This window comes from Panthera pardus, unplaced genomic scaffold (assembly GCF_024362965.1).
Source record: "Panthera pardus isolate Hobbes unplaced genomic scaffold, ASM2436296v1 HiC_scaffold_2, whole genome shotgun sequence".
Classification (NCBI taxonomy): Eukaryota; Metazoa; Chordata; class Mammalia; order Carnivora; family Felidae; genus Panthera; species Panthera pardus.
Genome location: NW_026526765.1, coordinates 101,203,132 through 101,218,429, shown reverse-complemented (window position 1 = coordinate 101,218,429; position 15,298 = coordinate 101,203,132). Strand labels below are relative to the sequence as shown.

The 15,298-nt window shown below is 38.2% G+C and overlaps 1 protein-coding gene across 1 annotated transcript in view; it reads left to right on the top strand.

Annotated features, from left to right (window-relative positions):
* Window positions 1-15,298, top strand: part of FCHO2 (FCH and mu domain containing endocytic adaptor 2) — a 122,636-nt gene that overhangs the window by 103,975 nt on the left and 3,363 nt on the right. The window contains 4 exon segments of the mRNA XM_053907273.1: window positions 2,894-3,049; window positions 3,382-3,514; window positions 10,999-11,198; window positions 11,898-11,962. Of these exon segments, the coding sequence (XP_053763248.1) occupies window positions 2,894-3,049; window positions 3,382-3,514; window positions 10,999-11,198; window positions 11,898-11,962 (554 nt within the window).

Genomic DNA, 15,298 nt, shown 5'->3' with positions numbered 1-15,298 from the left:
GGCAGAGAGAGAGGGAGTCACAGAATCTGAAGCAGGAACCAGGTCCTGAGCTGTCAGCACAGAGCCCGACACGGGGCTCAAACTCAGGAAATGTGAGATCATGACCTGAGTGGAAGTCGGATGCTCAACTTATTGAGCCACCCAGGTGCCCCTAGAAAAAAAATATTTTTGAGAGAGCACGAGCAGGGGATGGACAGAGAGAGACAGGGTACAGAGGATCCGAAGCAGGCTCTGCACTGACAGTAGTGAGCCTGATGTGGGGCTCGAATTCATGAACTGAGAAATTGTGACCTGAGCTAAAGTCAGGCTCTTAACCCACTGAGCCACACAGGTGCCCTGAGAAAGCGTTTCTGATGTTAAGTTTAAGCAGATATTTCAAAGACATTGAGGAGCCAACCATGCAGATGTCTGAGGGAAGAGCATTCCAGTGAGTGTAAAAGACTGAGGTAGAAGCGTGCTTGACATATTCAAAGGAAAGAGAACTATGTCACTAAGTTGGAGTTAGCAAGGAGGGGAGTGGTCAAAGAGGAATCCTTTGAGGGGCCAGATCAGGTTGGGAATTAGAGACCATGGTAAAGAGTGTGGAGTTTATTCTGAGCAGGGTGGGAACCAGTGAAGGTCTTTGAGCAGAGAAAGTTACTTATAAGTGTTTTGAAGGAGTACTCTGGCTGCCATATGGAGAATAAACTAGAATGAGCCAGAGTACAAGCAGAGAGAGAGAAGGTTAACTGCAGCAGTCCAGGTGAGAGATGATGGTGGCCTATATAAGGTTATTAACTGAGGAAGTCATGAGTAATAATGAGATATTGAATTCATTTTGAAAACAGAGTTGTCAAGATTTGCTAAGGGAGTCGGTTGGTAACAAATGAATACAGGGTGCCTGGGTGGCCCACTCATTAAGCATTTGACTTCGGCTCACGTCCGGATCTCCTGGTTCATGAGTTTAACTCCCATACTGGGGGGACTTGAGCCCTGCTTCAGGTGAGCTCAAGCCCCACTTCTTTCTCCCTCTACCTCTCGATCACTTGTGCCTTCTCGCTCTAAAGAAAAAAAAAGACAACTGAATACATGATACTGGATTTCAGGGCCTAGGTCATAGGCTAGAGTCATTAACTTGTATACAATACTTAAAACCACAAGGCCTCGGAAGAGATCTGATGAGAATTGTGGCTCCCTTCAGTAGTTAGAAAACAGAAAGACAAAATGATTGGGTAAAGGAGTTTGAAACTGCAGGCAACAAGAGAGGTGAGGAGAGAATCAGAAGAGGAGTGTACCAAAACTAGGTGAATAAAACCCTTTTGTGAAGGATGGTGTGAAGCTGTATCGGATGCTTCTGATTCGTCAAGAAAAATTGAATTTTGACATTATGGAGGTCATTGGTGACCTTCACAAGAGCAGTTTGTCAAGTGGTAGAGATGAACTCCCTCTAAGCATGCTTTCAAGAGTGGGAGAAGAGGGTGCGTGTGGGTGGCTCAGTCAGTTAAGCATCTGACTTCTGCTCAGGTCATGATCTCCCTGCTCTTGAGTTTGAGCCCCTCATCAGACTCTGTGCTGACAGCTCAGAGCCTGGAGCCTGCTTCAGATTCTGTGTGTCCCTCTCTCTCTGCCCCTCCCCTGCTTGTGCTCTGTCTCTCTCCCTCAAATATAAAACATAAAAACTAAAACAAGAGTAGGAGATGGTGCAGATACAACTGTATTTGGAAGGAGCAAGTATAGAAAAATTTTAGGATGTTTTGCTCTAAGTGAAAGCAGAGAGGTGTAGTGATAGAGAAATGATAGAGTCAGAGGAAGTTTTTATTAATTTTAGTGTGAGTTTTTTAAAGATACACATTTCAGCATGTCTATATGCTAATGGAGAAGATCCAATATTTTTGGAAAAAATTGGGTAGGAAATTTCAGGAAAGAGGGTAGTTGCATTAGAGAAGTCTCTGGTATGTAACAGATGAGCTTCAGTGCATAAGCAGTGAGATTGGCCTTACGTGCATAGACTGATCTCTTGAAACAGGAGGAAAGGTATGGATACAGAGTCAAGTAGGAGTTCACCTGTGAGACTGTAAGGAAGTTCTTTACTGATTTTATTTCCTCAGTAAAATTTAAAGTCGATGGCTGCGAGTAGAGGGAAGGAATATTTCAGATTGGAGAAGAAGGAAGGTATGAGAAGAGGTAGAATTGCATGATAGACCAGGAAATCCTAGGAGGAAAGGAGGGTTTGAAGGAATGAGTGAAGTGAAAAGGTAGTAGGAACAATGGATTGTGGAGGCTTTGATGAGAATTGTTGGAGATGTGGTACTAGACAGAATAAGTTGGGAAAAGAGGAAGTGGCCAATAGAGGAATGGGGAGGCTGAAATCAAGATTATGGAGGGGCTGCTGTGTGACCGAGGTAGGCTGGAAGACAGGATTGTTTGGAGACAAGGGGCTGAGAACTAGGTGCCCAAAATATCAAGAGCATTATCTGTGTGGATATTGAAATCACTACAGATTGTGATAGGAGTAATGATACAGAGACAGACTGACAGCAGGCAAAGAGCTAACATTTTCAGAAAAATCAAACAGTGTTGAAAGGGATGGAGTAGCAAGTAGTATATTGAGTTAGATAGGAGGCTGGAGGTTTTTAGGAAGGATGTAGGAATATAGAGTTGAAAGAGGCAATGAGGAGCTAGGAGGACATCTCCCACTGCCGCTCAGGCCTTGTATTTAGTGGGGTTTCAGAGAAAAATAGCTCCAACTGAGGATGGTGTTACCAGGGAAGCAGTCTCCTTAAGGGACAGCCAGGGGATGGTTTTTCTAAACAAGTGAAGAGATGTGATCTTTACTCTTACATTTGTGTTTGGAGTTTAATTATTAAAGCCCCTTATTTAAACCACTTAAAATTTTCCAAAACCCTAATTTCAGGTGTATTGTGAAGATCACTGGTGACATGACAGTATCGTTTCCGAGTGGAATTATTAAAGTCTTCACTAGCAATCCATCTCCAGCTGTGCTGTGTTTCAGGGTGAAACACATCAGCAGACTAGAGCAAATTCTTCCGAATGCTCAACTTGTGTTCAGGTTCGTGTACTCTTGTTTTGAAGGTGAAGTTAAATTTTTCCTGCTTCATTGAAGCAATAATTCAGTTGGATGACAATACAAAAGTTATGATTAAACAGCCTTCTGCGCTCTGTGCTTTTGCTGGTGATGGTATTTGTTAAGTCCTTCTCTTCTGTTACCTCATTTTTCAAACAAGTTTCTGCTATGTTTTATTCTTTATCCCCCTTAGTTTTCCCTCATCCCACCTTTTGGTTTATTTCTACTAGTCTTTCCCAGGTCACCAAATGACAATACAGAGGCAAAGGATGAAGCTAAGTTAAATAAAATAACAAAAGTATTTCTTATGCATACAGTGATCCATCACAGTGTGATTCTAACACAAAAGATTTTTGGATGAACATGCAAGCTGTTACTGTCTACCTCAAGAAGCTATCAGAGCAAAATCCAGCTGCTTCTTACTATAATGTAGATGTATTAAAGTATCAGGTAAGTGTTCTATCCTTGTAAAAATCATAAATTAAAATATTAATAAATAGACTCTCATAGATTAAATGAGTAATGTGTTATGGCCTCATGAGTTTTATTCCAGGAATTCAAGGAAACTGATTGAAGCCAAAGGAAATTGATGATCAAATTCACTATCTATTCCTGATTCAAATACTGAGTAAATATACATGAATATGTCCTTAACCTGAAAAGACCAGCAACATCAGTCTTAATAATGAAACACACAAAGCAGTTAAAGTCTGGAGTAGCAAAGACATCTATTATTCTCATTAACTGTAAGAGATTTTTCTGGATGTGTTAGTACAGTTACACAAGAGAATAAAGCAGTAATAGTGGAAGGAGGAACCCAAATTACTGTTACTTACAGGTGATGTTCTATTCCTGGAAACCTCAGAATGAACTGAAAAACTATTTGCTGTAGGGGTTTTTAATAAAGAGGTGAGTTTAAAAGTTAATGCAAAGATTAGTAGCTTTCTAAATATCCAGTTAGGAATATTAATGCAGAAAAATTTTGACAATTAAACTTATCAGACTTGGAGAGGTGCTAGAAGATGGCAATATAGGAAGATCTGGAACTCCCCTCCTCCTATGGACACACCAAAGCTACAGCTACTCTGGAACAGTTTCCTCTGAAAAAGACCTGAAAAGACAGCTCCATCACATTAGCAAACAAGCAGAGGGTCGCATGGAAGCATGCAGGAGGGGTGAGACCCATTCTCCCCACAAACTCCACCGCCAACACTGTGACCCACAATCAGAAGGGAACTCACAAACCTGGAGCTAATTCCCAAGTGAGAAGTTCATACCCCCTATCAGGCATCCCAGCTTTTAAGATCTGTACCTGAGAGAAGAGCCCCCAAAACTTCTGGCTTTGAAAAGCACCAGAGCCCATGCCCATGATACCCAAGGGCTATGGTGATCTGAAAAACACCTTCTAGAGGATTCTCACACAGACTCACTCAGCCTAGGGACCAATGCAGAAGCAGCCAATCAAAAGGTGACCACATTATATGAGAAAAGAGAGTCATTTGGCTTATCATAAAGTGTGAGCCAGTGAGGCAGAGGCCTACTGAGATACTCTCCAGGGATAGAGGAGCTAGTAGGCAGCACTTTAGTGCCCAAAGCTGGCAGGTGCCATACACACACACGCACACATACCCCAGATTTTTAATATGTATATGAAAATAATTTATATTATATAATTATATAATTATAATTATATAATATAATATATATTATATATTATGTATTATATATAACACATATATTAATATATATTATATATTAACTCCAGAGTTGTTTTTTTTTCTTTAAAAGGGTACCATTTTTATGATCCAGGGAACATAGGCTGAGTGATGTCATTTTTTGTGCTCTCCTGCCTTGCTGCAGCTTGTGGTATCTCCCAGAAGGGAGCTTATACGCTTGTCTGAAGCCCTGATTTTTTCAACTGTTGCCTAGCGGGACACCTCTAGATTGCCTGGTCTGGTGGCCAGCAGGGCTCATGCTTGTGGTCTTGCAAGACCAGTTATATTTGCATTCTTTAAAAGCTGCTGCCTGATGGTTTGGCTTCCAGTCAGTCTCAGTCTAGGTGCTGACAGGTCTTGGCACACCCTCAACAGTTGGGAGCTATTAAAGAATAGGCTTCTTTGGTAATCACAAAGTTTCAAAAGACAAGCAACAGCTAAGGCAAGGTTGAATGATAAAGGGTCATGTGCATGAGGCCACTCTTTCAAGAGTGGGAGAGGTGGCTGTTTCATCTAATACATAGAAGCAAACAGGGTCAAACAAAATAAAGGAACAAAAGAATATGTTCCTAATCAAAGAACAAGAGAAAACCTCACAAAAAAGCCTTAATGAAGTGGAGGTAAGTAATTTACCTGATAGAACATTCAAAGTAATGGTCATAAAGATGCTCATTGAACTCAGGATAACAATGGATGAACCCAGTGAGAACTTTAACAAAGAAACAGAAAATATAAGAAAGTATCAAATAGAAGTTACAGTGCCAAAGAATATAATATCTGACTGAAAAACTAGTGATGTTCAACAGCAGATTAGATGAAGCAGAAGAGATTGGTGAACTTGATGACAGAACAGTGTAACTCACCCAATCAGAGCTGCAAAAAGAATGAAATAAGTGAGGAAAGCTCAAGGGACTTAAATGGGGCAACCTCAAGCAGACTAACTTTTGCATCAGGTGTTCCAGAAGGAGAGGATAGAGAAAAGCACAGACAACTTGAAGACCTAATAGCTGAAAACTTCCCTAACCTGAGGAAGGAAACAGACATCCAGATCCAGGAAGCCCAGACAGTTCCAAATCAGATGATCTTAATGAGACTTCTGCAAGACATAATTAAAATATCAAAAGTCAAAGGTAAAGAGGTCTTAAAAGTAGCAAGAGAAAAACCACTTGTTATATATCTGCTGAGGCTATCAGATTTTTTTGGCACAAACCTTGTAGGCCAGAAAGGGGAGATCAGGATACATTCAAAGTGCTCAAAGAAAACAATCTCCAACCAAGAATACTCTACCCTGGAAAGTTTTCATTTAGAATTGAAGGAGAGAGAAAGAGTTTTCTGGAGAAGCAAAAGCTAAACAAGTTTATTACAACTAAACCAGCCTCACAAGAAATGTTAAAGGGACTTAAGCTGTAAAGGGCACTAATTAAAAAAGTATAAATCTCACTGGTAAAGGTAAACATATGGTAAAGGTGGAATGGATTAATTACTTATAAAAGGTAGGATGAAGGTTAAAAGACAAGAATAGTAAAATTAACTACAATAATCAGTTAAGGGATATGCTAGATAAAAAGATATAAAATGTGATCTCAGGGGCACCTGGGTGGCTCGGTTGAGCATCTGACTTTGGCTTCAGGTCATGATCTCTGGTTTGTGGGTTCGAGCCCTGTGTCAGGCTCTGTGCTGACAGCTTGGAGACTGGAACCTGCTTTGGATTCTCCCTCTCTCTCTCTCTCTCTCTCTCTCTCTCCCTCTTCCCCCTGGCTCATGCTCTCAAAAATAAACATTAAAATAATTGTTTTAATGTAACATTAAAAACATAAAATGTGCAGTGGAGGGAGACTAAAACTGTAGAGCTTTAGAATATGTTCAATTTTCAGTTCTCAACTTAAAATACTTATAAATATAGGTTGTTATATGTAAGCTTCATGGTAACTATAAAAATGTATAGTAGATACATAAAAAATGAAAAGGAATTTAAGCAAATCAGTAATAATGTCATCAAACCACAAAGGAAGAGCACAGGTGGGAAAAAAAAAAAAAACGAACTACAAAAACAGCCAGAAAACAGTTAAGAAGATGCCAGTAAGTACATACCTATCAGTAATTAACTATGAATGGACTAAATTATCCAGTCAAAAGAGAATGGATGAGTGGGTTAAAAGTATCACCCATATATAATGCTATGCATAAGAGACTCACTTCATATAGAAGGACAGAGTTAATGGGGTGCCTGGGTGGCTCAGTCGGTTAAGCGTCCGACTTCAGCTCAGGTCATGATCTCACATTTCGTGAGTTCGAGCCCCGTATCGGGCTCTGTGCTGACAGCTCAGAGCCTGGAGCCTGCTTCGGTTTCTGTGTCTCCCCGTCTTTCTGCCCCTCCCCTGTTCATGCTCTGTCTCTCTCTCAAAAATAAATAAAACATTAAAAAAAAAAATTTAAAAAGGACAGAGTTAAAGTGAAGGATGGAAAAGGTACTCCTTACAAATAGAAATCAAAAGCTGGGGTAGGTTAGGTGTCTGGGCTGACAGCTCAGTGCCTGGAGCCCACTTCAGATTCTGTGTCTGCCTCTGTCTGCCCCTCCATTGATTGCACTCTGTCTCTCACATTGTCTCAAAAATAAATAAACATTAAAAAAAAAAATCTGGGGTAGGTTAATAGACAAAATAGACTTTAAAATTAGAGGAATTAAGAGAAAAGGGCATTATATAGTGATAAAGGTGTCACTCCACCAAGATGATGTTATATTTGTAAATATTTATGCACCCAACAGTGGAGCACCTAAATCTATCTTTTAACAGACCTTAAAGGGAGAAATTGAGAGCAATACAAAAGGGCAATACCCTACTTACGTCATCTAGACAGACATCAATAAGAAAACGTTTTTCTTAAATGACATGATAGACCAGATGGACTTAAAAGATATATACAGAACATTCCATCCCAAAGCAGTATATACCTTCTTTTCAAGTGCACATGGGACATTCTCTAGAGAAGATCATAGGTTAGGCCACAAAACAAGTATTAATAAATTTGAAAAGACAGAAATCCTGTTAAGCATCTTTTCTGACCAAAGTGATACGAAACTAGAAATCAATTATGGGAAGAAGACTGGAAAATTAAAAAATTTGTGTAAATTAAACAATATGCTACTCAACCATTCGGTCAATGAATAAATCAAAAGAGAAATGAAAAATTATCTCGAGACCAATGAAAATGGACATGCCAAAATTACTGGATGTAGCAAAAACAGTGCTAAGAAGGATGTTTCTGTCAATAAATGCCTACCCAGCAAACAAAAATCTCAAACTTCCTTTACACCTCGGAGAACTAAGAAAATGAAGAATGAAGCCACAGTTAGTGGAATGGACGAAGTAACCAAGAGCAGAAATCAAATACAAATTAAAAATACAATAGAAAAAACTAAGCTGGTTCTTTGAAAAGATAAATAAAATTGATAAACTTTTAATCAGACTCACCAAGAAAACAGCAGATAGGGTGCAAATAAATACAGAAATAAGAGAGGAGACCTTACAACTGATACTATGCAAATACAAAGGGTCATGAGAAACCACCACAATTTTATGCCAACAGATTGAACAGCCTAGAAGAAATAAATTTTTAGAAACAGACAGCCTTCTAAGACTGAATCCTGATAAAGTAGAAAATCTCAATAGACCAGTTACTAGTAAAGAGACTGTATCAGTAATCAAAAACCTTCCAGGAACAGAAGTCCAGGACTACACTGTCCCACTGGTGAATTCTACCCAATTTTCAGCGAAGAATTATTACCAATCCTTCTCAAACTTTTCAAAACAAAATAGAAGAGGCAGCAATTCCATTATGCTAAGTGAACTAAGACAATGAAAGAGAAATACCATATAATTCCACTTCTATGTGGAATCTAAAAAACAAAATGCCAAGCTCAGAGGCAACAGAGAACATACTGTTTCCAGATATAGGGTTTGGAGGGAGGTAGACAAAGTGGGTGAAAGGATTCAAAAGTATAAACTTCCAGTAATAAGTCATGAGGATGGAAGATACAGCATCATGACTAAGGTTAGTAAAACCATATTGCATATTTCAGAGGTGCTAAAAGAGTAAATCTCAATCCTCATCACGAGAAAAAGTAGTTGTGATTATTTTGCAGTACATAAAATATTGAACCTTTATGTAGTCCACCTGAAACTCATGTCAATTATACCGCAATAAAATTAAAAAAACATGTTAAACTATCCTTTCCTGTAATCACAATGAACACATAATAAAAACTAATTAGGAAGAAACCTAACACTATTTCTAATGAGTTGAATATAGTTCTTAAAGGTATACTTTATTCAGATAAAGAGTCATGTTGTGAAAAGCTTAGGCGTTTCTAAATTAACTTAGAAATTTAATGCGATCCTGATCAGAAATCCAGTGGAAGTGTGTATATATTGGTGTTTGGGAACTTGACAGTCATTTTCAAGTTTTCTGGAAGAATAAAGCTTGGAATAAAAATGTTTTAAATGGTAATGTGGAGTAATGTTTTAGTTTTAATGGGGTAAAGTCATGGATGAATATAAAGTGTGCAAGTGTGTGTGTATATATGTGTATTTTTAATATGTATATGTTTTTACATATTTTGATCTTGAAGTGTCAAGACCTTTTTAAGTGTAATACAGAACCCAGAAGCCATGATATGAGAGGGATATTTGACAATAAATAAATGTGTATAAACTCTTTGTTAAAACAAAGTCTTAAACAGAATTAGTATCTAATCTGAGGGAAAAGTTTTCATAATATAATAAGATAGACCAAAAGGCTTACTCTGAAGAGCTCTTTTAAATAAAAGATGGTTAACTCAAGAGATAGGTAACTTATGAAAGATGTTTCATGTCTATAGTAATCAGAGCAGTGGATACTAAGGTGACAATGAGATAGCAGTTTTAGCCCATCAGATTAACAAAAATGGGAAAGACTGTACTAAGAGAGCTGTGACCACTTGTTAGTAGGCATACAAATTAATCGAACTTCTTAGAAAGCAGTTCTGTTAGATTGTTGAATAGCTGTTGGATTAAACTGCTGAATAGTCAAACCTTTAATTCCACTTCAAGAAATCAGTTTGTCAAAAATAGCACACATGGGAGGAAAAAAAGAAGATAAGGTGCAAAGGATTTTCACTGCAGCACTGTATGGAAACCATGTGAGCACACATCTATAGAAGACAATGATTAAATGAATTACTACAGCCATTAGAAATAATGAGATCTGTGCATGCGTGCCTACAGTGTTAACAGTGGGGAGTAAGAATGCTAAGGGATAAATTTCCTACTTCATATACTTAATGTATTATCTGAAATTTTAATAGAGTAATTGTATTAATATGGCTTACGTTTTTGGGAAATAAATAAGGAATAGAAAGTGGTGTGACTTAAGTAGGCTTAGAGTTTATTCCGGGTATTCACTATTCTTAATTCAGTAAACATTTATTATTCAGTGCTTGCTAATTGCCAGGAATAGCATGAGAGGTAGTATGTATGTATGTTTTGTTATCTCGAAAAAAAGCATAGTGTTCACAATAAGGAAAACTGAGGGTTCCTGGGTGGCTCAGTTGGTTAAACAATAAGGAAAACTGGAAATGCAATGTTAGTGTACAAACAGGGTGATCAGGGTAGGTCTCATTAAAAAGGAGTTAAGTTGAGCAAGGATCTAAAGAATGCAAAGGAATTGCACCATTTACTAGGGGTCATGTGATTAAAATTAAACACTTGAAGTACAGAAGTATTCTAATTCCAGACTTGCAGTATTGCCTGGTGACTTATCCTTTTTTTTTTTTTTTTTTTTTTTAATTTAAATTCTTTTAATTTGTAAGGAATCTTAGAATTGAATTCTGTGTTGGATGTTGAAAGGGATTCTTAAGTTAACATGCATAAAGAAGAATCACCTGATGACATACTTCTTTCTGGACCTAGCACCTAAGCAGTTGAGTCAGATTTTCTGCATTTGGACCTATAGGAATGTGTATTTTACACAACTGTCATGGACATTTTGATGTAGGTAGTCCTAGATCCACACTGTGAGACTGGCTCTTACTCCTCGGAGATAAGCCTGCTTTCTTCTGCCTAACGATATTTCCGTCATTATTTTTGATTCTGAGAACTCTTGTGTTCAAGCATACATGTCTTCAGCATGACTTGTTTACTTTTTGGGCAAAAACTAACCTTTTTCTTTTTCTCTTTAAAGGTATCATCAAATGGTATTCAGTCCACTCCTCTAAATCTTGCAACATATTGGAAGTGTAGTGCTGGCACCACAGATCTTAGAGTGGATTATAAGTACAACCCAGAAGCTATGGTGGCACCGAGCGTGCTTTCAAACATACAGGTGGTGGTACCAGTGGATGGAGGAGTCACAAATATGCAGTCCCTTCCCCCTGCAATATGGTAAATTTGACTTTTCTGAATTCCTGCTAAATTTTGCTGCAAGCTTCAGCTCGTAGAACCCATTTTCAAAGTTGTAAGCTTGAAAAGTATTCGTGCATTTTACCATAAAAACTATGGTGTAAAAGATGCTGTTCATCTTACTAGTCAAATCACAATAGCCTCAATCCAAAAGTAAGTTTGCGTTCACCACCCAGGCTTGAATGACTCAGTACAACTTTACCTTTAGGTAAATCACTTAACCTCCATCAACTTTATTTTTCTAAAAAATAATACTTATTATTTTAGAGGGGTAAATATAGCATCTATCATCTCTGTAAGAACACCTGTCTTAATAGTTGGGGAATTCTCATCTCTTAACTACCTCTCTTGTTCCCTGAATTAGTATAGACTAACACTCTCGATTCTTCACTGTTTAATAAAAGTTTGTTGTCCTTCAGTAATGAAGGTACTGAACCACATATATTTTCAGTGTTCCTTTTTCTGACTAGAAGAATTATGTAATTTAGTAAACTTCCATTAAGATATAGCATTATATTTACTTACATCGTAAACACATTATCACCTGGTGATACTACTGAAAGTAAATTTAGCCCTATAGTTGTTTTGGTGAAATACTTAAAATGTATTCATTTATTGACAGCCCATCCATTTTTAAGCCCCTATACTAGACACTTAATCAGAAGATATTTGTTCTTATAGGAATGCAGAACAAATGAAAGCCTTTTGGAAACTGTCTGGTATTTCAGAAAAATCAGAAAATGGAGGTAAGTGTGTGTGTATGCCTTTTTGTTTGTAATTCAGTGTCCATGAAAATTGATTTTTGAGGCATTTTTATGGACAGTTTTCTCCTAGATTTTCATGCCTTCAGTTCTAGAATTGACCACTAGATGGAAGTTAATACCTTAAATAAGAGTGGACCAGTTGACATTCAGAACCCATTTTTCCCCTCTAGATTGAATATGCTTTCTCTGTAAGAAAAATGATTTGTTTTGCTCTAACTTTATAAATACTATGTAAATGCATACATTCACATGAGACTATTAGGTATTTTCAAGTAGAACTGTCTGTCCATCTGGGTAACCTGATAAACTGATTTTATGTACCATTTAGCTCATTCTGTTCCTGGGGTCCTCCTGTCCTCCCAGAAATCATGTAGAAGCTTGCAGGCTTTCACAAGCCCCTTTGTTTGCCTACTTCACTTTCCAAGAGAACTTTTCCTGGTCATTTCTCCTTAGTAAAACTAACCATCAACAGCCTTTACTTCTCTGCTAATTATTTTAAGGAGAAACAAGTTAATTGCTTACTCCCACCAAGTCTGTATCTGTTTGTGCTCACAAGGCAAAGGAAAAATCTCTGCTGGCTGGTCTCTGTCTTGTCTTCCCTAACTCAGTTTAGAATGTAATTTCCAGGACAATCAAGTCTTTAACATTAATTATTCCTATTTTCTCTTAAGAGAATTCTCCTGGGGCACCTGGGGTGCTCAGTCGGTTGAGCGTCTGACTTCAGCTCAGGTTATGATCTCGCAGTCTGAGTTCGAGCCCCACATCGGACTCTGTGCTGACAGCTCAGAGCCTGGAGCCTGCTTCGGATTCTGTGTCTCCCTCACTCTCTGCCCCTCCCCCGCTCATGCTTTTTCTCTCTCTGTCAAAAATAAATAAACATTAAAAAAATTAAAAAAAAAATAAGAATTCTCTTGCTCTTTTTTGGATGCCTACTTAATCTCCAATAACTTTTCCTATTACTAAGTAGGACTTTTTTTTTTTTTTTAGCTTTTCAAATTTTGCTTAGCTTTTTCTCTTTGAACACTTTAAGCATAATGTGATCAAAGCATAAATCATATCCCTGGTTTTTCTCCTATGTATTTCTGTATCAAAAAGCAGGAATATATCTATAGTGGCTATTTATACATGTCATGCTGAATCATACTTTTACTAGAGAACCACCTATTTGGTGAAATAACCAAGCTGATATTCAGTTCCTTTGTTGCCTATTTTCATGTGCCAAAGGTGCTGACTTCTGCTGGAGCTGTATCGCTTCTGGGGGCACAAAACTGAAATTCCTAGTTAAATCTGGAAGTAAACCAGAAATCCTGTTTGAATTGAGGGCTTACGTAACCAGCTAGCAGGAAAGTGAGAATACATATTTCCCCCTACTTAATGAAACTATACTTTTGTAAGTACTAACAAGGGAAATTGTTTCCTCAAAAACAGGGTACAAATTTTCTAATCAGATAGATGAATACTTTTCCTCTGCTGTTCAGGAATCAGGATATCTATGTGAGGAAATGGAAAAATACTATAAATGTTCTGATTTGGTTAACCTTTAAAAAGAAATATGCAAATTAGGATACTGTACAATAGAAATTGTTTCTGCCCTGGCTTTATGCCCAGAAGAGGGACAGGAAATAATTTTCAAGTTTAAGATTTGCCAAGGTGGCTGCTCTTGGACTGTAAACTTTCACAGAATTGAATTGCCTATCAAGAGAATTGTGCAAGTCTAAGGAGGACTTGGGCTTGGACGGTGGTTAAAAATTAGGCAGCATTTCATCCTCCCAGCCGATCTGTGCCATGAGGCACAGTAGTGCAGGATGGATCAGGGTTATGCTGTGCTGTTCTACTTCTGTGTATCCTAGAATATTGCTCCTGCTACCTAGCGGTTCTGTCTGTTTTCCTTGACTGGAAACCTGGGCACACTCTTAGACTCCTCCTCCTTTCCCCCTCTCGATTCCAACTCTGAAATATTTTTCAAATGCATTTTCTTCTTTCCTTTCCCTTAGCCTGATTGAGATCCACTTCAACTGTCACCTAGAATCCTACACTATTTTATTGACTTTCAGTCGGTTTCCCTACCTGGCACCTTGTACCTCTGTCCCCTTTTAAGACCCTAATCTGAATTGTTTTTGTCTTCTTTATCTTTAGTGACTTCCTATGATTATTTTTTATCGTGGCATGTAAAGATATTTGGAGCTTGTTCCTTCCTACCATTCTAGTCTTCTGCCCCTCTTGTATCCTATCCTCTAGGTCTTCTGATATGCATGCAGTTCCCTTAAAGGCATTGTATTCTCTCCCCTCTCTACCTGTAGTTACCCCTGCCTGCAATTCACACTGTCCTCTCCACCATCATTTTATGTGCTTTTGTGCCCATAGCAATTCAGAGCACTTTTGTAGCATTTATCATATTCATCACAATTTTTTGCTTTACAGTTTCTGGCATACTGTTAGACTGAGGTATGTAGAATAAATGGTTAGACTAAAAAGACATCTCAAATATCTAGTTGACCCTTGAACAATGCAGGGGTTAGAAGTGCCAAGCCCCCGCACACCACTCACCCTGGTGGACCTGCATAGTCAAAAATCCATGTATAACTTTCCTCCCCCCCCAAACTTAATTACTAACAGCCTACTGTTACCCAGAAGCTCTACCGGTAACATAAACAGTCAATGAACAGGTATTTTGTAGGTTTTATGTGTTATATACTGTACTGTTAAAATAAGCTAGATAAAAGGAAATAAAATCAGAAAAGACAAAAAATACACTTAAGAGCACTGCACCAAATGAAAAAAAATCTCTGTTTAAGTGAACCCACAGAGTTCAAACCCATGTTGCTCAAAAGTCAGCTGTATTTGGCATGATAGGCAAGTTAAATTTTAAGAAGGGGAATAGAAAATAATAATATTGATACAGCTTTCCTAATTTTAGCTGTCTTTCCTTCTTTACTTCTCCCATCCCTGTAATATGGTAGTTGACTGTCATCATTGTTTTTGGACTTTATTCCTACTCGCACTACTCCTCTAAGTGCTTTCCTCTGAACTGCCCACATTGACTTTTTTTTTTTTTTTAACTTCAACATGTGTCTGTATCATGTTGAATCTCAATACAGATCTACAGGGGTGTTTACTCTTAAGTCAAAGAAAAGCAAGGATTAAGAGTACTTTTAATTCACTGGTGCCTAGGTAGCTCAGTTAAGCATCCCACTTTGGCTCAGGTCATGATCTTACAGTTTGTGAGATTGAGTCCTACATTGGGCTGTGTGCTGACAACTCAGAACCTGGAGCCTGCTTTGGATTCCGTCTCCCTCTCTCCCTGCCCCTCCCCACTCA